The 25270-nt window shown below is 32.0% G+C and overlaps 2 protein-coding genes across 2 annotated transcripts; both read left to right on the top strand.

Annotated features, from left to right (window-relative positions):
* Window positions 1–4677: 4677 nt before the first annotated feature.
* Window positions 4678–8601, top strand: LOC131642502 (GDT1-like protein 4). The gene is made up of 12 exons (XM_058912746.1): window positions 4678–4941; window positions 5030–5098; window positions 5777–5836; window positions 5951–5998; window positions 6234–6322; window positions 6436–6472; window positions 6555–6602; window positions 7105–7173; window positions 7260–7304; window positions 7406–7467; window positions 7706–7778; window positions 8095–8601. Exons 1-12 carry the CDS (start codon window positions 4924–4926, stop codon window positions 8164–8166), a joined length of 690 nt encoding a protein of 229 aa, XP_058768729.1. The 5' UTR covers window positions 4678–4923; the 3' UTR covers window positions 8167–8601.
* A 7214-nt stretch (window positions 8602–15815) lies between these two features.
* On the top strand, window positions 15816–19749 carry LOC131642495 (protein SEEDLING PLASTID DEVELOPMENT 1). The gene is made up of 9 exons (XM_058912740.1): window positions 15816–16505; window positions 16907–17121; window positions 17252–17402; window positions 17515–17706; window positions 18107–18269; window positions 18358–18629; window positions 18729–18905; window positions 18995–19159; window positions 19272–19749. Exons 1-9 carry the CDS (start codon window positions 16053–16055, stop codon window positions 19578–19580), a joined length of 2097 nt encoding a protein of 698 aa, XP_058768723.1. The 5' UTR covers window positions 15816–16052; the 3' UTR covers window positions 19581–19749.
* Window positions 19750–25270: the final 5521 nt, after the last annotated feature.

The raw sequence follows: 25270 nt of genomic DNA, 5'->3' as shown, positions 1-25270 counted from the left end.
ATTAGTTGAGGGTATATTATGTGTTGTAACAATTTTCACATAGTGTTATTCTCTGGTTGTCTATTGACAACAACCGTGGTTTTTCTCCGATTTTGGAGTTTCTACGTTATGTTCTTGTGTTGTTATTTTGTTCCTCTTTTTTCTTTATGTTTGTTATTTTCCCAACAACGATGGTGTAAAGGAGAAGTATAATACGTTATAAAAAGAATGAAGTGACAGTGAATTGCGGAAATTAAATCCATTTTAAAATAAATGAGGTTTTGATTAGGGATGTAAATGGACATCCATGGGGACAAATAATATGATATTTGTGTCCATCCCGTTGGATAAATGATATTCATATTCGTCTCATATTCGTGCATATATCTGCTAAACGGATAATCCGTGAGTTTTAAGGTATTTGCGGTTATTTACAGATATCCATGGATAACATTTTTTTCTAAAATTATTTTTCGAAAAATATATATTTTCAACTTCTTTTAAAGACACGAGAATTTATCATATAACATTTATACAAATCTCTCTTATTTTAATAACAAAACTTCATCACATTAATTTCCCTCATTTCATTTTTAACAAAAAAAGTGCAAGATATTGTGATTGTGAGTTATTGTGGAAGAGTGGACGATGTATGAGTGGAAAGGAAGGCACTGGTTGGACATGAAAAGGGTGATACTTGTTGGTTGGATGGTGGAATTGTTGAAGTGATGTATGTGATGTCCAATAAGGGTGGTACTTCTAGTTTTTTAGAAGATGAAAAGACAAAGTATAATAAACTAACATTATCTAAGTAATTCTTATAATTTATTAATGGATACAGATATCCGCGGACATGGATATCATTAAACCCGTATTCATATTTGTACATATTTTGAATATTTTAGGCTGATTAGGGAGGTCGACACAAAGACACGAAGTTGGTCAAAGATATGCTAGACAGTGAGCTCAGATTTATTAAGAGGATCCTTAACCTGAAAGACTACCCTCTTCACCGGGTAAAACATATCTTCCAGCTCGACAGGAATTGTCCTCCAGCTTGGCAGAAATTACCCTCCAAATCGGCAGGTGCCTACCTCCATCTTGGTAGGATTCACTTACTCAAGTTGTCCATGACGATTACACATACACACTGATTTTCTTTCTTTATGGGAGTTATGATTCCTTTAATGGGTTACGATAGAGGTTACGAGATCTTGGTTAAGAGGGATACTCTAGGGCGATGTTAGGTCGGGAAATGAACAGTGGAATTCCTGCCCTCATTTCATGGAAATCACCTTCAGACTCTGACGTTAGATATGGATATGAGATTCTTCCGTTTACCACTCTGCGAAGCTCTTGAGGTAGGGATGGCAAGTAGACCCGCATTCGCGGGCCCACCCCGACACGAACTCGAGTTGACTGGGTTTGGGTGCCACCCGATATTTCGGGTGCGGGTTTGGGTAGTGTGAAACCCGCACCCGAAACCCGAAATCACACCCGCTTATATATATATATAATATTGTGGAAAGTTGTAAGAAAATTGTAGGGAAAATGTATTTTATGTATTTTGTTACGGGTTCGGATTTGGGTGAAAAAACCCGAACCCAACGGGTGTGGGCGTGAGTGTTATTTTGCCACCCGAACAACATTTGGGTTTGGGTTTGGGTTCAGGTGCTGATTTCGGGTGCGGGTTTGGGTAGTGTGAAACCCGCACTCAACCCGACCCGTTGCCATCCATATCTTGAGGAAACCAGAGATTATGATGGCAAAGGATTGAAGAAGAAATTATGGTTAACCCAATAGAGTGCAACAGATCTCTATTTTCGCTTCTAAGCGCTCTTGATTATGAGATCTGAGGGAAATATGAACAATGAAACTAAAAGGCGAATCTAGATTCGTGGAAACCGTTGGAATTGAAAGTTGAATGTGTTTCCGATTTAGTAACCCGATGAGGTTACAAATTGGTAAATCAGAGGACTAGATTTGAAACTGTAAAAATACACTTAGAACTTCGATTTTTCTTGATAGTGTTTATGAAGCGAACATAATTTTTGTGGAAAATGCAAGGATCAGAAGTCGATTCCTACAAATGGCGTCACTGTTCCGCTTGAGAACCAGAAATGGATGATCTACCTCCACGAAGGAACTAGAAATGAAGACAGTTGAAGAACTGGTGATATTGTACGGTGGCTTTGATTTCCTTTACGATGGCGTGGGATGAGCTTGCATGGTTAGCACTCCAACGCCCAAGTCAATTCAAGATTCAAGATGAGTATAATGAAAGTGGAGATCATAGATTGTACCTTGCCCTTTGCATGTGAACTATTTATATATATTTGGATCTAATATAGTGGATTTGAGATGGATTGAACATTGGTCATTAAAGCCTTTGGCTGATCCATAACATTATCCAAGCACTAACCCACGAACCATAAATTGTCGTAGAAACAAATAGATCCAATGCGAACCCAACACCCAAAAATCATATCAGAGAACCAATAATCTTAGGGTTAAGAAGAACCCAACACCCAAAAATCATATCAGAGAACCCATAATCTTAGGGTTAAGAAGAACCCAAAATCATAACAAAGAATCCAGATACCCAATCTTTTTGTCAACTAGAATTATAATATTTTTTGGCTTAAACTTTACGTCACTTGAAATTTTCATTTTTGCACATGTGTTATTGATGATTAAGATTAAAAAATTAGTTAAACACTCAGTATGGTATGGCTTACATCAAACTTGTAGAACTCAAGAAAGCGAATAGAATACATACATCTTATAAAATACCACTTCTAGGGTCTCACACATCAGGATGCTTTTCAACCGGAATAAAATTTTCAGAAAGACAATCAGGCATGCATATGATTTGAGAAAAAGCCTAAAGTGCCATTCTTGCGTTTCTTCTCTTGTATGTTTCGTAACAAATAGCAGTGCTTTTTATTTTATCAATAGACGAAGTGATGATAACTACTAAAAAAATACACAACCGAAAGATCTATAATTTGAACTCTAATAATATAATTCAATCTAACAATATAGGTTTTTGTCGCTTGCGAAAAGATTTGCGAACATAGAATATATCCTTTAGATTCAAAAGAAAATTATATAAAATCCATTAGAGATTCATTTCCTTTCTGATTAATTTCACACACCCTTGTTCTGCTAATTGACTAATGTTGAGACAAATGTTAAAATGCATATTAAGCCGTTTTCTTTCTAATAGGAAGTTGCTTGATTTGTCAGCTTTCCTAAACTCTAAAATCAGTGTTTATTTGTTCAATCTGATAGCTTCAAAATTACTACTCCTCTCTCATCCACCCAAAAGGAATAAATTAAAGATAGTATCAGTCTGAGTATATTATCTGATAAAATTCCATTTTTAGTGCCACAAAAAATTGATAAATCAATACCCAAAACAGTAATTATTCTTCTTCTTTTGTACGTGATAATTATATCCTAGAGCATCTCTAATCTTCACCTTATTATTATTGTTTTAAGATTTATTTATTTATGTAAAAAAAACATATATATAAAAAAACATAAATTTTTGGTATTCACTTTATAAACATTCAAAGGCCAATGCTTTTCTATCAAAAGAGATTCTTATAAAACATGTTAATCACATAAAAATTAAATTAACCAGAATTAATAAACTAATTGGTGTTTGACCTTTTCATTTTTTATTAAAGAAAAAATAAGACAACAAGAAAATGACGAAAAGAAAAATAATCTTTAGGAAAGCGATGTACGCCCAATAGATTTTTGACAGAGGTTAGCAGGTGGTTTTGGATATTTCACAACTATAATATGGTTATTTAGAAAACAGTTTTTTTAGCATGTTAAACAAAAAAAACTTTTATTTTTAACTAAGTGTGTTTGCGAATCAGAAAAAAGAAAGAACTATTAAAAAAATGCAAACTATATTTTAACATTATATGATACTTTATGTCATTATTTAGTCCACTAATGATTTCCAAATATTATTACAGTTTGATTAATAATTTTATGTACGAAGAGTCATAACTCAAGATTTATTATTAAACAGTTATAAATATTTGAGAAAATGGGTCATGCACGGACAGTGTAAAATATTTTTACACTGTCAACCAATCACCACCATGCATTTAATTAAAATATTTTTTTATTTAAAAAAAACTTTAATGACATGGCACATTCATGACTCCCTATTGGATGACAGTGTAAAACTATTTTACACTGTCAGTGCACTACCTTTTAACTCTAAATATTTAATATTTCTCTCTCTATTTTTAATAAGTGTTTTTTTTTTACAATTTTTGTAAATGCATTAAAAAAACAGAATAAAATTATTAAAAAAATTATTAACTATTTATGTATTTTTTTACAACCATTGATGTGTTTTCTATTATTATGAAAACAAAATAATTAAATTAATTATCTTTGATTTTTTATCAAAGAAAATCAAGAAAACAAGAAAAAGGCAAAAAGAAAATTTATCATGAGGAAAGCGATTAGGTAAATCCAATAAATTTTTGACAGAGACTAGTAGGTGGTTTAGCATGGCAAACAAAAAAATGTGATGTGGTGGTGTCAAATTGAATTTTTATACATGACAATTATAATAATGTTTTAAAAATAGAATAATTTAAGGTAAATAATACAGAATCAAACCAATGAGGTTATTCGATTCGAGATTATCATTTAAAAAAAAAAATTGTTTTGAATCCTATACTCTGAATTCTGATCCGAACAAATAATTTTTTATTTTTAATCACGGTAAAATAAAAACAAAAATAAAATAAAAAAGAACCACGCGCGCACCGTGTATCTGTCTCCCAATTCATTCATAATCATATCAACTCAAACAAACTGGTAACAACAATTCACACTCTCAGAGAGAAGAGAAAATCACACACTCACACTTTCTCTCTCTCTCTCTGATCTCTTCGTTCTGCAACTATGAGCTCAATTGTTCAGGTATTCTTTCAACAATTTCCCCTTTCATTTTCAATTCAATTTTCTTCGTCAACGCTAATTTCATTCTTGTTTTTCTTTCGGGTTTTAGGGTTTTACAAAGTCACTTGCCATGACCGTTCTCTCCGAGATCGGTGACAAGACTTTCTTTGCAGCTGCGGTCAGTTTATTCAATAATTCGCTTCCATTTTCCATTTTTTTTTATCATTACTTTTTACAATTATTTTCTCAGCTCAAACTACCTCAGATATCACCTACTGCTTGCAATTTTAACCAATAAATTGGATAACTATTTTTTTTAATAGGTTCAAGTTATTTAATTATGAATATGAGAAAGATTATTTAATTATGATTCTTTTTCAGTTGTTTATACAAAGTTAATGACTCTACTGTGTCCCAAGTGTTGTTTGATGAACTGAGTTTGAATTTGAAATGTAACGTTTGTAGTGTGTGTGGTGCGTGTGTTTGGTTCTGAGGTCAACTAAATTGATTTTGAATGAATTGATTTTGTAAAATTGATTCCGGTTAAATCCGAGTTGACTGAGTGTAAAGTGATTTATGTTTGGATAAATTTATGCAGAAATGAGTTGAATAGTCAATTTCAATATAAAAATCACGTTTAAAATCAAAATTTATATAGTCTAGCTTCAAGTAAAATCAATTCTGGAGGCAGAATGAATTTTAGTTTAGAAGAACCAAGCACCTCAAAATCATTCCAAAATCAATTCTTCACCAATTCTTCACTTTTAGAATTGCTTTTGGCTCTTCCAGGGAAGGTTAGTGATATTTGTCTTTGTTGTCTTGACTGTTTGATTTATTGATGTTTTTTTTTGTGAAGATACTGGCTATGCGACACCCACGACGCCTTGTCTTATCAGGTTGCCTCGCGGCTTTGATAGTAAGAACTGTTTTCACCTTTTCTTTAAAGTACTTATATTTTGCGTATTAATTGATTGATTTTATTCGTTTTCCATTTGATTCTCATAGTTTGTTGTAAAATTTCCAATTATAGGTGATGACAATTCTCTCTGTTCTTGTTGGTTGGGCTGCTCCAAATCTGGTGAGCATTCTTTATTGCCGGTTCAACTTCAGAATTATTATTCTTGTTTGTTTATTACTAGATCCTTAAAAGATGCTATATTATCATGGTATTGGAAATGATTTTGTGTATATTGAGATAAGATATTCAGCATGAATGCATATCATAGGTGTTATCCAACTCTTGTTTGGCTGCGTTATTTTTTTTAATTTTTTCTTTGATATCCTCCCTTAGTGATTTTCATGCTATTATGCAGATCTCTCGTAATTGGACTCATCATATTACAACATTCTTGTTTTTGGGATTTGGACTTTGGTCCTTGAAAGAGGCTATATTTGAAGGAGGGTGAGGATTTATTATCCCTGAAATCTACTTGATTATACATTTCTATTGAACGTCTGTTATTATCTGAGTAGGGTTTTTTATACTCAATCGTAATGAATTCATTTGATGGACAGGGAGTCAGAGGAATTGGCTGAAGTTGAAGCTCAATTGGTTGGTTTTTCACCTTTATTTGATTTCTTATGTTAAGTCAATTTTTATCTTCTTGACAACACCCTAGTATTGTGATTATTAGGACAAAGATTGGAAGGCTAAAAATGGAGCTACAAAAGATAACAAAAAGGTAAATAATATCTGTTTAATTAAATTTGTGTTGCATTCTTTGTGTGTGTCTCCATGTCCCACTCTTTTGATCTGAGCATACGTAGAAAGTTTATGTTAGTCCCTTAAGACCATGCACGGTCATAAAATGTACTACTTAAACATTTCAACAGAAAATATTTTGTTTACTTTGTATGATATTGATTACAAAAGGGTTAATAAAGAGATTCTTGGAAAGTTCTTAGAACTACTACAACAGACCAAAGATTGAGGTTCTTAATATCTACGCTACAAATAAATTGCTGTAAACTTGGTCATGCTTTGAATTTGAATAAGGCACCTAAAATCTTGTAGAGAAATCTATAATATCAAAATCTTCAATTGCCTGACTTCTGATTCAGGAGCTTGAATAAGAATCCTGTACTTATTTTGAATATATATTTGATTAAAATGTATAAAGCAGAGTCTCCACACGTCATGTGTTCATTTTCTAAGTCCGTATACACATTTGTCTTAATTTCCAGGATGATGATGCCACAAAAAAGCATAAACGGTCATTTTTATCACAATTTTTCTCTCCCATCTTGTTACAGGTAATAAATTAGTAGTATCTCCATAGAATATTTAACTGAATATTGAACTATGTCAAATTTGATTCCTTTTCATATCCATACTCCAGGCATTTTCTATCACTTTTTTTGGTGAATGGGGTGACAAGAGCCAGGTGAGCATAGTTAGAAAAACAGTTTTTTTCTCGTTAAAGCCATTATTGGAGCTAATGTTTCATCAGTCGTGTCTTTATTAAGCATAATGTTTTTTGTTCAGCTGGCTACCATAGGTTTAGCTGCAGACGAAAACCCATTTGGGGTGGTTCTTGGAGGGATTCTGTAAGTTTTGACTATCCTTTTGTCTGCATTGTAGAATCAACTGATTTCTTTTTGTCTGCACACCACAATGAATATTTTTCTTCATTAATTTTGTCTACTGAAATTCTGCATACATGTTTGTGCACCTTGCAAATGTGTAGTGTTTGTTTGGATGCATGAATATGTAAGACGTGTCCCATGCCTAAGGTCCTACAAATTTCTTAGGAGAGGACTTTAATTATTAGCTGCTTTTTTACAGGGGACAAGCATTGTGTACTACTGCTGCTGTTATTGGAGGGAAGAGTTTAGCTTCTCAGATATCTGAAAAAGTGGTAATAATTTTTATTTCTTTATAATTACATCACTCACATGTGTCCATGTTTTGTCTCCTTTTTCTTTTTTACCTTTTTTTTAAAATTCAATAGTTCGCCTTTCCCAAAATGTCCTCATGCATCAGCTTCAAGTAATTTTGAAATTAGTTTTAGACTACCTGGAAATAAATGAAAAAGAAGTGAAGTAAAACTTGATGGAATTCTGAAGATGCAAAACTTTCTGGATTACAGTGTGCAATTTTGATCTACTATATTACCGATAAGCTATTAAGCTAAGTGTGTATATCATCTAAATGTTGTACTCAATATATGACAGGTTGGACTCTCGGGTGGAATTCTTTTCATTGTTTTTGGCATCCAATCATTCCTTTCACCAGTCGAATCATGAAGTCTATGCTATTGGTTAGTGATTAGTCTAGATGCTTTTCTTACAAGATATGTTTCGCAAGTATGCTTGTTATAGTGGTTGAGATTGGCTTCCAAAAGAGCTCGCCTTTCCACCTTGGGTCAAAGCTTTCATTCTTTTTAGTTGTTACCTTTTAAAAGATTTTATGGTTCCAAATAAAGATACCCCTGTAGAACCAGACCCAAATTTAGTATAGGAACTTGATTGGATTATTCCTTTTCAACACGGACTTGCAGGAACAGATTCTCTCACGGGAGAATTTCACGAAATTTGTAAATGTCTGTGAAGAGTCTTCACATGACACTTGTGTGAAATTTGTAATGTGAAAATTACCATTAAAGGATCCATTTCCATGTGCCTACACTTAACCTCTTTATCTTCTTTTCTTAATCTATTAATGCATGTGTTTGTTTTCAATGCTTATTGCTGGTGGAATAAAATGATCATTTTGGAGGAAAAAAGTGTCTAATTTTCAAGGTTTTTTGACAAACCGCCATCTACAATGAACAATACTGGTTGAAGCACAACTTAAGGATCTATTTGATTTGAGAAAACTTTTCTCATGTCTTTTCCCTTTTCTACTAATAATTACAAAATGCTATCTATGTCTTTCCAAATGAATATTATAAAGGGCTGTCTGTCTTTCCAAATGAATATTATAAAGTGCTATGTTTTATTTATTAGAGATGGATGTTTAGTTTAGAATGGTTTCATCCTTTACTTAGCCAGTCTTTGTTGGACCTTGATGATTTGAATTTGACTTGCTCAAAATCCAAGTGTTTACAATTTCAACTACCCTTAAGTTGCCTAAGGAATCCCTTTCATAAATTTGCTTTGATTTTAAAAATCCAACTAGTAAAACATCGCACCCTAGTTGGTCGATCTACCCATAATAAAAGGTCCTGTCTTGAATTTGAATGGGCAAGTTGTGTGTCATTTTCCTATTTTTAATTATGGTTGCTCGCACACAACAATACTGCCGGGCCATGAGGTTAACTTACGTATACATCTATTTAATTTTTTCTCAAAAAAACAATATTGGTTTTTGCATTTCAACTTTTTCATTACTTCTACTAATTTAACCTCTTTATAAATGATTTTGAACTTGGGGATAAAATTATTGGTGAGAAATGAAATACTCAGTTTTGAGAAGTTTCATTGGTTTGGCTAAGAAAAAATATTTATGTGAGATTCTGGGGTTACCATAGCTTCCTTATTAATAAATGTTTAATTAAGTAGTAGTGTTGGATACTAGACCCAATAGTAATAAAGAAAGTAATTTTAATTGTGGAGGAAATAGGATGCAGGTTGACATGATGACTCGATATAATGTGAAATTTTAACTTTAATATAGCAAGCAGGATGTTTTTGCCAATGCATAATATATCAGAAGTTGGTCACCAGAAGCAAAGCTAGTTCCTTCTCAATTTTAAGCTTGAAAATGTTCGCATTTGACATCCCTCTTGCTGTCTTGCAGATAACTATTCGAATCACATTGAATTTTGGATTAATTTAATAAAAAAAAATTGAATCAATTTTTGTGTGTGGACTCAGCGATTAATATTACTAATTAAACTAGTAATCTATGCATATGCATGCACGGGTTCTATTCGGTTACACGCATTTGGATACAATTTTAAATAAATTGTTCACAAAGAAAAATATATTTAGATAAATAATTGATTATTTCGTATATAAAAATATTTAGATCAATAATAATTTTTTTTTTCTGTATATCATTTTTGGGTCAAAAATATTTGATCATAAATACCATTATTCGTATATAAAAATATTTAGATTAATAACAGTTTTTTTCATATACAGACTTCATTTTTGTTTAGGTATCTCTTACAAAAATATTTGAATCAACAATAAATTTCGTTTATGAAAATATAAAGATCAATAATAATTTTTTTACCGTATACCATTTTTTAATAAAAAATATATGGGTCATAAATATCATTTTACGTAAATAATAGATTTTTTTCCCATATACAAATATTATTTTTGTTTAGGTATCATTTACAAAAGTATTTGAATCAATATAAAATTTTCGTATATAAAAATATTTAGATCAATACTAATTTTTTTTCCCGTATATCATTTTTGGATTAAAAATATTTGATCATAAATACCATTTGTCGTATATAAAAATATTTAGATCAATACTATATTTTTTTCCCGTATACATACTTCATTTTTGTTTAGGTACCATTTACAAAAATATTTGGATCAATAATAAATTATAAAAATATTTAGATCAATAGTAGATTTTTTCCCCGTATATGATTTTTGAATAAAAATATTTGGATCATAAATACCATTTTTCGTAAATAATAGATTTTTTCCCTATACAAATATTATTTTTGATTAGGTATCATTTACAAAAATATTTGGATCAATATTAAATTTTTATATATAAAAAATATTTAGATCAATAATAGATTTTTTTCCCGTATACAGACTTCATTTTTGTTTAGGTATCATTTACAATAATATTTGGACAAATAATAAATTTCGTATATAAAAATATTTATATCAATAGTAGATTTTTCCCCGTATATCATTTTTGAATAAAAAATATTTTGATCAAATATAACATTTTTCGTAAATAATAGATTTTTTTCCGTATACAAATATTATTTTTATTTAGGTATCATTTACAAAAATATTTGAATCAATATTAAATTTTCGTATATAAAAATATTATATCAATAATAGATTTTTCCCGTATACTATTTTTGGATCAAAAATATTTGATCATAAATATCATTTCTCGTATATAAAAATATTTAGATCAATGATAAATTTTTTTTCCGTATACAGACTTCATTTTTGTTTAGGTATCATTTACAAAAATATTTAAATGAATAGTAGATTTTTCCCTGTATAATATTTTTGAATATAAAATATTTGGATCATAAATACAATTTTTGGTAAATAATAGATTTTTTCCGTATACAACTATTATTTTTATTTAGATATCATTTTACAAAAATATTTAGATCAATATTAAATTTTTGTATATAAAAATATTTAGATCAATAATAGATTTTTTTGAATAAATTTTTTCCGTATACCATTTTGACTAAAAAATATTTCGATCATAAATACCATTTTTCGTATATAAATATATATATATATATATATATATATATATATATATATATATATATATATATATATATATATATATATATATATATATATATATATATATATATATATATATATATATATATTGGAACAAAAAAGTGAGAAAGTGATGAAAGAGAACAAAAATAGAGAATTTTTTTTGGAAGAAAAAAGTGAGAAAGTGATGAAAGAGAACAAAAATAGAGAATTTTTTTTGGAAGAAAAAAGTGAGAAAGTGATGAAAGAGAACAAAAATAGAGAATAGAGAGAGATTTGTTAAGTTTGATAAAATATAAGGGTTGTATTATTTTAATAATAAAATTAAGAACTTTATTGTACAAAGACCAAATAATCACAATTTTAATGTGGTGTCAAAAAATCAAATAAGAGTATTTTTGACTTTTCCACAACCATTAATTCTTATATTATAGATTGTTGGGGGAGTTTGGTGACCACGTTTAATTTTTTTATTTATTATATTAATATTATATATTACATTAATATTGATTTGTTGTTTTTTTCTTTAGTAGTTTAATTTTTAATTTTTTTAATTAGCTGTTTAGTTTTTTTATTATTTTATTTGCATTAAATTTATTATTTTATCGTGCTTTTCTAATATTAATAAAAAATATAATTAAATTAAATTGGTTCATATTTTTTAAATTAAAATCAAACCACTTATATTTAATCTTCAAATCAAGTGAATTTTTACCTTATAAATTTATATAACAATTTTATCTTGACTTATTCGGAATAAGCATGATCCAACTCATTTGGAAGATTATGTGTGTAATGTTTTAAAATTTTCAATGAAATTAACAAGTTTCGGTATTCTCTATCCAATTTTCTCTTTTCATTCTTTTGAGTCTTTGGCTCCTATTCACAAATCCTTTAGCATATGTCACCCGAGATTCTGAGCTTAGGACCTATGAAGAAGCTTACAAAGATGAACATTGGCAAAGAACTATGAACTCTGAATTAAAATCAAACCACTTATATTTAATCTTCAAATCAAGTGAATTTTTACCTTATAAATTTATATAACAATTTTATCTTGACTTATTCGGAATAAGCATGATCCAACTCATTTGGAAGATTATGTGTGTAATGTTTTAAAATTTTCAATGAAATTAACAAGTTCCGGTATTCTCTATCCAATTTTCTCTTTTCATTCTTTTGAGTCTTTGGCTCCTATTCACAAATCCTTTAGCATATGTCACCCGAGATTCTGAGCTTAGGACCTATGAAGAAGCTTACGAAGATGAACATCGGCAAAGAACTATGAACTCTGAATTAGAGGAATTAGCCAACAATATATTTGAAGGTTTGTTGATCTACCACCTAATGTTAAAATTATTGGGAGAATATGGTCTATAAAATCAAGCATAAGGATGATATCTCTATAAAGAGGTACAAGATAAGATTGGTTGCAAATGGTTATGGTCAAATTCAGGGAGGAAGTTTTTTTACACTTTCTCACTAGTGGCAAAGTTAGGTTTTTTCTTTACCCACCTCCCTATGGGGGTCACCCCCAGCGAAATCCCCAACTTACCCCTGCTTCGGAGATTCATCTCCGAAGTAATTTTTTTAAAGATTTTTTTAGACTTCGGAAATGCATTTCCGAAAACACCAAAAATTGGTGTTTTCGGAGATGCATTTCCGAAATGCATGAAAATTCAGTTATTTTCTACAATCAGGTAATATTTCGGAAAAGTGTTCATATACCATCAAAATCAAACCCAAAACAAACCCAAACCCTCTCCAAAACTTCCATCAAAATCAAACCATTTTTCGTCTCTTAATTATTCACCATTACAGGACAAAAATTGTAATCGCATTGATAGTAAATTGGGAAGTCTCTTAATTATTTACCATTACAGGAAAAAAATTGTAATCGCAATGATAGTAAATTGGGAAGTCTCTTAAATGATAGTAAATGTAGAACGAGTTGTAATCAACCTGATTTGAAATTTCGAAGTGCCTTTTCTTTCTCCCCCACCACTCTCAGACGGTTACCTTCTAAGAAATGTGGTAACACTTTCCTACTTAAAAGCCTGCTTTCTCACCCATTTTTCTTTCAATCACATCCAAAATCATTTTCGATCTTTACTCTTTTCCTCTACTCACACATTTTCTCTCTCTTGTAACCGCTTTCATCACAATGTCTCGCCGCGGTCGAGGAAACCATCCCGAAAATTGCCGGAGTCAACCATCTCCTGCACATTCTCAACAATCATCCGTCAATGCTGCAGGATCAGGTCGTGGTAGTGGTGGCCGTGGCTCTCGCGGTGGACGTACCGCCGGTTCTTCCTCCTCCGGACATCCACCTCCTCCGGATGCATCCATCTGTTGCAGCGCCAGTTGTTACTCCATCTGTTGCTGCGCCGGATGCTTCCTCGAGTTCGGCTCCGATTTCCATTGAGAGCCTGACTGCCGAAGTTAAACAGAAGGCTACTCTAGAGTCGGCTCCGTCGTCTCAGAAGGCGGTTAGGTTCCCTAACCGACCTGGTTACGGTCAATTGGGAAGGAAAATTCAAGTTTGTGCTAATCATAATGAGTTGCGAGTGGCTGGTAAGGATCTACACCACTATGATGTAAGTATAGTTTGCTCATAAGTTTTTTGAACTTTAAGTGTATAGTTTTTGTTGTTGTTTATTACGTTGGTAAGTTACAATGTGGTACGAATTTCTAGAGGATCAGGACTTTCTAACCTGTTGCAGCGTCTCCTCCATCGTCTTTCTAACCTCATTCTTTTATCATCAGGATCAGGACTTTTCAAATTCCCACTCATATGAGAATCAATCGGGTTAAACTTAACTAAAGCACGCCTCATTGACTGTGCCCATGTACATTCTGTCCCAGACCTTATTTCGGAAGTTCATTTCCGAATTCTTCAAAGGGGGGTGAATTCGGAGATGAACTTCCGAATACACCAATTTTCTGGAAAACAACTTTATTTCGGAAATACATTTCCGGAATCAGTGTTTTTCATTAAAAAAACACGTTTTCGGAAATACATTTCCGAAAACACCTTTTTTTTCCAATAAAAGCACTTTTTCGGAGATGTATTTCCGAAACAGGGGGTATTTTGGTAAATTCACCCGAGGTGACCAAGAAGGTTAGGAGGTGGGTAAAGAAATTCTCCAAAGTTATCAACAATTGGAGTTTTGCTTGCAATAACTTCCATCAGGAATTGGATTTTTCAATAATTGGATGCGAACAATGCATTCTTGCATAGAGATTTAGTAGAGAATGTATACATGATTTTGCTTTAAGGAATCACATGTGACAAACTATATCAGACGTGTAAATCGATTAATAGCTTATGTTGCTTGATGCAGGCCCGCGCGAAGTGATATGATAAGCTCACTTCTTACTCCATGTTTACTCTCAAAAGGGACAATCACATCACTGTCGTAATAGTACATGTTGGTGACATTATAATGCTAGGAATATCCCTATATGAGTTGGACCAAATCAAATGTATTTCAGACAACAATTTTAAAATTATAAACTTACGAATCTCGAAATACTTTATTGATCTGGAGGTGGCACACTCAAAGAAAGACATTGTTGTTTCATAAAGGCAGACATTTCTTCTTATAGAAGACTCATTGAAAGACTGATATACTTGAAAAGTTTGGTTAAGAAGCAAGCATAACTGCAAATCCTCTAAAAACCAACTAACTTTCCTTTTATATAACTATTTTTGAAAGTTAGGTAAAACTTTCTATTTTTAGCTTTTCAATAAGTTTTACAAACAATTGAGATTAGCTAGATGGTTTGTTTGCAAAACTTTATATGTGAATTGATCATAAGCCTTTTCACATTAATAACAAAATCTGCAACTTTTATTCCAATCTTTCATGTTGAGTTCAATATTACAAACATAGACACCTAAAACTAAAACTAAGTTATGAAGCTTAAATCTGAAAAGCAGTTATTCTAACAAACACAAACAGAAGAAGCTTAGTTTTATTTGGCACCAATGTATTAAAAAGACACAATTCAAAATGATTGCAATTTACAAAGGTAATTTTCCTCATTTTTAATGCATCACAAAAATATTCAGATAAAAAAAATCTCAAATCATCTTAATGGTGTACCCATTCTTGACAAAAACCTCAAATAATGTACCTAGTAATAATGCTATTAAGTAATCATTACAAAACTAAACATAATCTAAATTTAATTGTAAAAAATGTATTTTTTTAATAAAAAAATTAGATATATTTTACGTGCCTGAGATTAATTTTTTGAATCAGATAGAATTGTGGTAGCAAAATTTCACTCTCAACAAAATAAAATAAAAAGCATTTTAAGTGGTAAGTAAACCAAAGTCAAAATCAGAAAATAATAATAATAATAATAAATAAATAAATAAACAAAAAAAAAAAGAAGAAAATAAGAAAAGTCCGTGGTAGGAAGATTTTTGCGTGACGGAAAATGAGTGGCCAAAACATGCATTTGTGTGGTGAGTAGAGCTCATTCTTTGTTGTGTGTTTTTTGATACTTTGATTCTTCCAATAATACCAACCTCAACCGCTTAACGGCATTCACATATCTCTACCTTCCTTCCTTTTTCTTCACATACACTCAAAGATACCAAAGAATCTTCCCTCTTCTCATTTCTATTTCTATTTCTATTCTTCCATTTTTCAAATCACTATAACAACAACAAACCTCAAAAACACTAACAAAAAAACATTAACACACATAGAAAGAAAAAGAAAATGAGAGCAATAAATTCACATGTTGTCTTAATTGATCTTCACACCACCTCATGGCAAAGAAACACCTCCACCACCACCAAAAACAACAACAGCAACAAACACTTTCTATTTCCGACTCCTCTCATTCACCGTTCAAGAGGACCCAAACCGATTCGATCCTTTAAACCATATCCATCTTCTCCCCAAATTCGGCGTCCGTCTGATCGATTCCCAATCGGGAATGGATCAGCGCCGGTGGTTTCGCAAACCGGAACCACCATTGAGCTTGATATGTTTCTGGAGCTTCTTCCTCTTGAGATGAGGAGGGAATTGTATAAGCATAGGGAGATTGGAGGTTTGATTGAGGTTGTTATGGATTTAGGGAGAAAGCCTCTTGCTAGGTTTCCTTCTGGTGATTGGGTTATTTCTCAACAACCTATTAACCAGAATGATTTACAACACGCCATTTCCAAGGTACATCCCTATAATCAATTTAATTAAGTGCTTTATAGTATAAGCACTTATACTAAATTACCTAATAAAAATGAATAAATGAGATGTCGTGAGTTTGAACCAGCATCCGCTGACAGTTAGACAGTTAGGCAGTTAGATATCTCTGCACAATTACCAGTTGAGTTGACTTAACCATAATTAAACCTAGTTTGATAGCTGTAATTGATTTGTTTATTGAGAAATTGTTTTATATTGTGATTATTAAACTCTGTGGATTTTTTATGTGGGGTCCAAAGGCTTTATTAAATTTAGATTGTAATAAATTAATCCATGATAGTGTGTCATTGATAGTTTGTGCTATGCTAGGGAATTGACTGATAAATATGTAAATCTATTGGTTTTTGTTTTGTTTAATGTTATAGGTTGGTGAGTTTTCTGATGACAACCGATCGGGAATTGATAGCTCTTTGCATCGAATAAGTGCGATTCGGAACCGTCAAATGCAGATCATTGGACTTACTTGTCGTGTTGGTCGAGCGGTGAGTGGCAGTGCTGAAATTATACGTGATCTGGTTGAGGGAGGAGGTTCTATATTGGTTATTGGACCTCCTGGTGTTGGTAAAACTACCTTAATCAGGTCAAGTTTTTTTCGTATTTTTTTTCTTTCTGTATGTTGAAATGGTTTACTATACAAATGCCACTGAAATGTGTTTGTTTTTTCGTTTTCTTACCTCGCAATAATATCTGAAAAAGCTTTGCTTGTGCAGAGAGACTGCTAGGATGCTGGCAGATGAGTTCAAGAAGCGCGTTGTAATAGTTGATACATCGAATGAAATTGGAGGTGATGGAGATGTTCCTCATGCAGGCATAGGAAGGGCAAGGAGGATGCAAGTTCCAAATGTGAATATGCAGCATAGTGTTAGTACTAAACTTAGTCATTTGGCATAATCGAGTACTTCATATTTATGTAAAATGTTGTTGTAAATTTGCAATCTAATATTTGATGATGCCGTTTTGTCTATTTGTGCAGGTTATGATTGAAGCGGTTGAGAATCATATGCCTCAAACCATTATAATTGATGAAATTGGAACAGAACTTGAAGCATTAGCAGCAAGTACCATTGCTCAAAGAGGAGTTCAATTGGTAGGAACAGCACATGGAACAACCATTGACAGCATAATGAAAAATCCTTATCTTCAGATCCTTGTCGGTGGCATAGAGGTCCAAACTCCGAAGCTACTTTTTTTATTCTCTTTCAAGTTTATAATGAATAATGGTTGATTAAAGGTCTGTTTGGATAAACATCTTATTTGCAGCTTATAGCATAAAAGGTTATCAAAATAAGTGTTTATGAACAACCTTGCATAAATTATTTTTATAACAAAACGGGGCCCTAAAAGATAATCTGATTTGGAAAGGTTGCCCAAACTGTGTCACAAAATTTATGTCAGTAGATAAACTCAAGTAAGTCAATCCAAACAGATTCTAAATAGATCCATCCGTTCCGTCCCTGCCTTCTTTCAAAAATCTAGTCAATCTAAATTTTTTGTAGCAATCTAAATTAAATATGTATAGGGGGTTTGTCCATATAATGATGTTTATCGATCATTTATTTGAATAGAGTGTAACCCTTGGGGACGAGGAAGCCAGGAAAAGGAAAGTGCAGAAGACGGTTCTTGAAAGGAAAGGACCTCCTACATTTACGTGCGCAGTTGAGATGATATCGAAAACTGAGTGCCGTATTCATCGTAGATTAGATGCAACCGTGGATGCCATTTTAGCCGGTATTCCTCATTTTCTATAATGGAATGTCTTACTTCATATCTTATTTAGTTATTTGGATTGTAATTTGATTCAAAAACTTTGTTGCAGGAAAACCTCCGGTATTTGAATTCCGTCATTGGGATGATTTTGCCAATGATTCGGCGAAGCATGCTCCAATACTTGAAAAAATACCTGAAAAAAGTCATGAAGAAACACCTGATTTAAATCTAAATTTAAACTTAACTAACAATAATACCATGAGTTTTGACAGAGAGTATGGTGAGGATGATAAATACTACTCTCCAACTCGATTCAATAAATGGCGTAATAATCGATCTGTGATCAAGAGGAGTTCGCCAATGCAAGTGTACACTTGCAATGTAATAATGGATCTGTCTCATTTTCCATTAGCAAATTTCATATAATGCTTCTTATTTTATTTCTAACCTTGCGCTATTTTTCTTGTTCGATGAATTTAGATGCTTGAAGCTGATCTACACCAAGTAACAAAAGTGATGGGGTTTGAAGATTTACTAGAGATAACCGATGACATTGGAAGTGCTGATGCAATTCTCGCATCCAGTTCTGAGTTACGACAGAATCCATGGATCCGTGGTGCAGCAAAATTCCACCAGTTACCTGTATTTGTTCTCAAGGTGCCCTTTTGCTATAGCTACTCCCTTTAAGTCGCTGCTTTGACGCAGTCTCCTTTTGCCTTATACGAAATTTTGTTCCTCACTTGCAGTCCAATACCATGGCACGGATGTTAAAGGCCATAAAAATGATCCTCGGGCTAGAATCCCTTGGACCCATGACAAAGAAGCCATCAAATGATGAATCTCCGGATATTGAAATTGAGGATGAAGAACCAAAACGAAAACCATCTCTGGAAGAGATTGATGCCTTGGAGGTACCGCCTTTTTCTGATAAACCGCTTTTGTGTTAAACTGTGTTTGAATCCGAGAAAAACATGTTGCCAATGTTATTATTATGTTTTAAAATTTCTTGCACTCATATTGCAGGAGGTTCGGCTAGCAATAGAGTACATAGTGATTCCTGGTGGAGAGGCCGTGGAACTTCTTCCGAGACGTTCTGAAATTATCGACAGGCAGCTTGAACTAGTGCAAAGTTATCAGTTAGCTGCTGAAAAGTCAGGTACTGATCAAAACACGAGGTTGCAGATTCTTCCCTTGAGGGTTAGTGCCAAAAAATCCTCGAAAACCGGTTCTGTTTCTCGCAAGAAAAAAAGTTCTACCTCAGAAGCTTCTGCTGGTGTTGTTGGTGGTAGCAATGGTAGCAGTGTCTCTAGGCTTCCTATTTTACCAGAATGATTCAAAGGTTTCTCCCATTCTAACATGTTTCCCTCCATTGGTTTGTACATGTATGTATGTAATAACATGTACAGTCATGCAATACAAGTGGTGTCAAACTGTAAATAATTTTTAGTATTTTGTTCATCCACAGAAAATATAATGATTTCACTTCTGAATTCATGTTGAATCATACAAGCTCTGTGATAAGCATTAAAAATTATCAATATAAAATTAAAAGTAATATTTCTTTTAATAGGTCCACGGAGTGCCACTTCAATAGTAGAAGTTTAATTAAATATGGCTTACAAACACTCCTTTAGGAAGACAAAAAGAATTACTAACTTTTATAGGAAGCAAAATGATTTCATTTCACTATTAATCAAATGGAAAATGAAATTTTGGAATAGTGCAGCACATAAATGGGCTAGCTTTAGATATGGATATGAAAGGCAATGGGTAGCATTTAGGCTTTGTAATGGAAATCTGAAAATATTCTCCTAAATTTAGAAGTATATTTTTGGAAGTATTCATCTCACACCAAAAAAATATTTTACTAGAGTCACACCCTTATTTTTTTTCAAAAATTAGTCTCAGTTATCTTCGAACAAATCTTTTCAATGATTTTGTTCATTTAACAATTCAGTGACATTTAGTAAAATACCATATTACATATATTTTTCAACTCAATGACTATTCTGGAAGTGTATTTTTAGAAATACAAACAACACTAAGCTTTATCCTACTAGATGGGGTCGGCTACATGAATCAACTTTCGTCATAATTTTCTATCAATGACCATGATGTTATCAAAATCATTAATTTCGAGATCTTTCTTAATAACTTCTCTTATAGTCTTGTTAGGTCTTCCTCTTCCTCGAATTGTTTGTCTTCTCTCCATCTGATTTACTTCCTTACTACATAATCTACATGTCTTCTCTCTACGTTGAAACCACCTAAGTCTATTTTCCATCATCTTCTCTACTATAGGCACTATTCTAACACTCTCTTTAATATTTTCATTTTTAATTTTATCCTCTCGAGTCTTACCACACACCCACCGCAACATCTGCATCTTTGTTACACTTACTTATTCTCGTGTTGTTTCTTAATCGCCTAACATTCTATCCCATACAAAATCATAGGTTTTACTGCAGTTCGACAAAACTTTCCCTTCAGCTTGAGCGATACTTTTGCATCACATAAAACACCTTATGCCTTTCTCCATTTCAATCACACATCTTGAATTTGATAGTTTACACCCCCTTCTATTTCTCCATCATTTTACATTACGGACTCAAAAATTTTAATAAAACACTAGCTTGCATGTTTGCTTCACTCATTATCAAAAACACCATTTCTTCTTCAAACCATATCAAAATCTCCCTCCACACTCAATCAACTTTTCTAGTTCAAAACAAAATTTGTGTCTTTTTTCACATCAAAAGGGGGAAAAAAGTTGGAATTTAAGGTAGTTTAAATGTATTTTCTTTCTCATTACTCACGTTAATTTGGTTTTGAGTCTAAAAAATGAATGTAGTGTCCGAAAATGAAATTTTTGGATTTGTGATGAAAGTCATCCGAAACTCTATTTTTAGAATAGTTTAGAGTTAAGTTTGGCCAGGTTTTGAATAATTGTTGTTATGATTGACCTTAGATATGGTGCACCCTAATGTTGTCCTCAAACCTATTGTGTCTACAGATGTCAAACCGGTTGATGTCAAGGTAGATATTGGCAAACAATTTACAAATGAACAAGAGTTTATTGTTCGTGATCATATGCTTTAATGAATGCACATGAAGACTGTCAAATTGGGGTTCGACGTTGTAATTGAAGGTTGGATAATGGTTTAGATAAAAGACTTGCATTTATAACTCTAAGATCCGAAAGCAGTGGCAAGTACAAGTTAAAATGAGATAACTTCGAAACGAGGAAATGTAAGTGTTCTATTAAGTTGCGCAGGTATCTTGTGGCGAATAATACATGGAGATTTAATGTAATTTGTGGTATACATAATCATGACATGTGTCACAAGTTACTCAGTCATCCCATTGCATGTCTTCTTAAGGATGAAGATAAGGAAATCACTTCTAACATGACATTGAACCTTGAAACTTTGAAATGGGAAAGACCTTAAAATATCTCAAATATCAAGCAAGTTTACAATGTTCGTGCCCAATATAATAAGGAGATAAGAGGGGATAGAACTGGAATACAACAATTGTTGAAACTTTTGGATGATAACCATTATGTATCTGGGTACAGAGTGTGCGGGGATGGAAAAATTATTCGAGATATATTTTAGAGTCATCCTGATTCCATAAATTTGTCCAACATCTTTCTCACTGTACTTATTGTTAACTCAAAGTAACGTTGTACATTTAGAAAGACGTACAATCTTCCATGTGCTTGTTTAATTTCAAAGAAGGCAAAATTTGATAGCCCAATACAAATGGATGAGGTTTACACCATTGAAAAAGGGGTCCGGTTTGATGATGATGGTGTTATAAAAGACGATAAATCGAATATATCTATCTTGACCGAATGGGAAGTGGTTCAAGAGAGATTTTTGAAAGTCGATGATTGATGGGAAATTAACACACAATAATAAACTAATAAGCAACATATACAACATCCCCCAAACTCGAAAAAAACTATGAGGATCAATAACAAATATATGACAATAAATAGAACAAATAAAGGCACTAGAGAACACCAATATTTGGACATGGAAAACTCTCAATGTGAGAGTAAAAAATCAAGGGTCATCTAGACCAGAGAAATAACTCCACTATAATCAAATAGGGGTACAATAGAGTATTAAAGTGATTCAGAAATTAATGATAACAACAGCAAAATCATAAAATAAACTAACTTACAAATAAGAAGCAAGAAGCTGAAAATACCCATATTAGTAGCTTTAGAGCAAAACCAATATCTCTCAGCTCATAATTCTTTTTTAAGATCTGAACGATTAAAAGGTAAACAAAGAATGTGAATAAAGTTAAGTATCTTTTGATTTGAACTTAACCTTAGTAAGGACAACACAAAGCATAATCGAAACTTTGGATAGCAATGCTTTAAACCTTTATCCTTAGTGATTAGACTGGTGTTAAACATACTTTTTAATGGTTCTTCGCCCACATCTTTTGCCTAGTACTATTTATGGTCATGTCCTTTTCATGTTTCATACATTTTTCGTGAGAGAATCTTCAGTTCTTACTTTGATTATTAATATATATAAACTATTTAATATATTAATTATTAATATTTTAACTATTAAATTTATCAACTATTAATATTTCAAATATTAATAGTTGAAGTATTTTAAAAAATTTCAACACAAAATATTTTGATAATTGAAATATTAAATAGTTAAAATATTTAACTATATTTAATATTTTAAACAAAACTTAAAGTTAGTATATAAAAGACAATTTACTATCACTAAACTATAATATTTGCTGATATATACCCGTGCATCATACATAAGAAACAAATAACGCATGTGGTTTAGTTGAAATGCAAGAAAGCAATGAGCTAGAGGAAGAGGGTTCGAAATCCATCCACACTTTTTCAAATGTTATCATATAACACTTATAGTGACCAAAAAAAAAAAATACAAGTTTACGTGGAATTATTAAATATTAAAAAATAAAAAGAAAATAAAAAGTTCGCCCCGTCAGTATCGTTAACCACACAAACATTTTTTAATATAATTTTAACGTTAAAGACTAACACCAATAGAAAAAAGACATATAAGCCAAAAAAAATTATTATAATTTTCTATGTGGCCACCCCTAATAGCACACATATCAATTATAATTTTCTATTGAAAAATAATATGAATTATCTCTATGAATTATATTCATGATTATATAATCAAACCATACATATAATGCCAATTAACATTAACGTTTATATATATTTTCATTTTTTCCGTATTACTAATAACGCCGTAACTCCGCAAATCATGATATAAATTAGAGGTGGCAAAACGGGTCGCCCGCCCCGCCTTATGCCCGCTAAAAAATGAGCGGGGCAGGCATGCCCGCCAAATAAAATGGACATAAAAGTTATGCCCGCCCCGCCAAGATGGCGGGTTGGCGGGCGGCGGGCTTACCCGCCTATTTTTATTTATATTTTTTTTAATAGATTAATAGGCTTTTTTTACGTTTTAATTAAATTTTTCACTTATTTTTTAAAACAATTTTTTATAAAAGTAATTTTTTAACAAATTTACTTAAAAAATATTACATATATTTATAAATAAATATATAAAATAAACCATCAAGAATTGCAATTACTAGAATTAACTAAAAAAGAGTGAATTTTGGAAGAGGAGTGGGCTTTGGCGGGGCGGGTATGGTGGGCGGCGGGTTTTGGCGAGCGGCGAGCCTAAAATCCAAACCCAACCCGCCTTGTTTTGGCGGGTGCGCGAGCGGCCCGGCAGGCCCTGGCCCGTTTTGCCACCCCTAATATAAACATATGATAGAACAAAAATATATTACCATACATACATATTAGAACATACACAGTGCACTTTTTATATTTTAGCAATGGTGCTAATTTTTTACGTTTAGTTTTCAACATTTATATGAAATCACATTACATGACCGCATTAACCAATTTAAATTATTATTCGAATTAATTAATCATTAATTTTTTTTTTAATAAGCAATTTGTACCTAGCGGGTTTCGAACCTGAGACATTAAGAGGAGCACACTCTCAAGACCCAAGCGTTTCACCGCTATTAATTAATCATTAATGAAAAATCATAATATCGGTGACCACACTCTGATACTAGCTGCTAAATTTTTTTTATATTATAATTTTTACTGTACTCTAATTTCTATGAGAATCAATAAAATATACTTGATTCCTTGTTGCCGATTCTTGTTTGATTATTGATTTCTTAATTTAAATTCTTCTCTTCTTTCTTTCTTTCTTTCTTCTTCTTTTATCATGTGTATCTTTGATGATAAAAATAGTATTTTATTTAAAACTAAAGCCTCGATTGTCAGAAATACTATAAGATTGTTAAAATAAATTATTGTATCGAGACTATAATCATGAATGAATCATTTTCCTTAGAGTATTTCATGCACTCTCAAGTTATCTTAGAATCAACGCGCGGGAATACCTAGAATAATTCAACATATTTCGAGTTTGCGTAAGACTGGTGAAAACTTGAATGTAGAGAAGATGAAATCTAAAATTTGTAGTGAAGAGGATGTACTTTTTTATTGTGTTTTTTATGAATATGAAATTATGAATTTATAGGCCAATTAATATTGTTTCACAAGGTTGTGATCCTCGATGAAACTCACCGTTTCAGCAACATTTTTTGTTGAATGTTACAACTTTTCGCTTACTGCAATTCACAAAGTGTTAGTTATTTGTGAATTATAATGACTATTAATTATAATTAGCTTGTTTAACAACATATATGTTTCTGATGTGCAACATAAGATAGTGATGGCTAGACATAATCTCAATAGGGCTCACAATGAGCTTATGAATAACAGGATGTTTGGGCAGAACATTGAGGAGGTAAGAAACCTGACTAAAGAGATTATTAAGTGGAATGCTACGAAGGAAAAAATGATTTTACAAAGAACTAAGATTGATTGGCTTAGAATGGGGGATGAGAATAATGCTTTTTTTCATGCATACCTCAAGACTAAGCATAATGCTAAAAGCATGAGG

This window comes from Vicia villosa, linkage group LG1 (genome assembly GCF_029867415.1).
Source record: "Vicia villosa cultivar HV-30 ecotype Madison, WI linkage group LG1, Vvil1.0, whole genome shotgun sequence".
Taxonomy (NCBI): Eukaryota; Viridiplantae; Streptophyta; class Magnoliopsida; order Fabales; family Fabaceae; genus Vicia; species Vicia villosa.
Note: the sequence above shows the minus strand (reverse complement) of the source record. Positions and strands in the feature narration are given on the sequence as shown.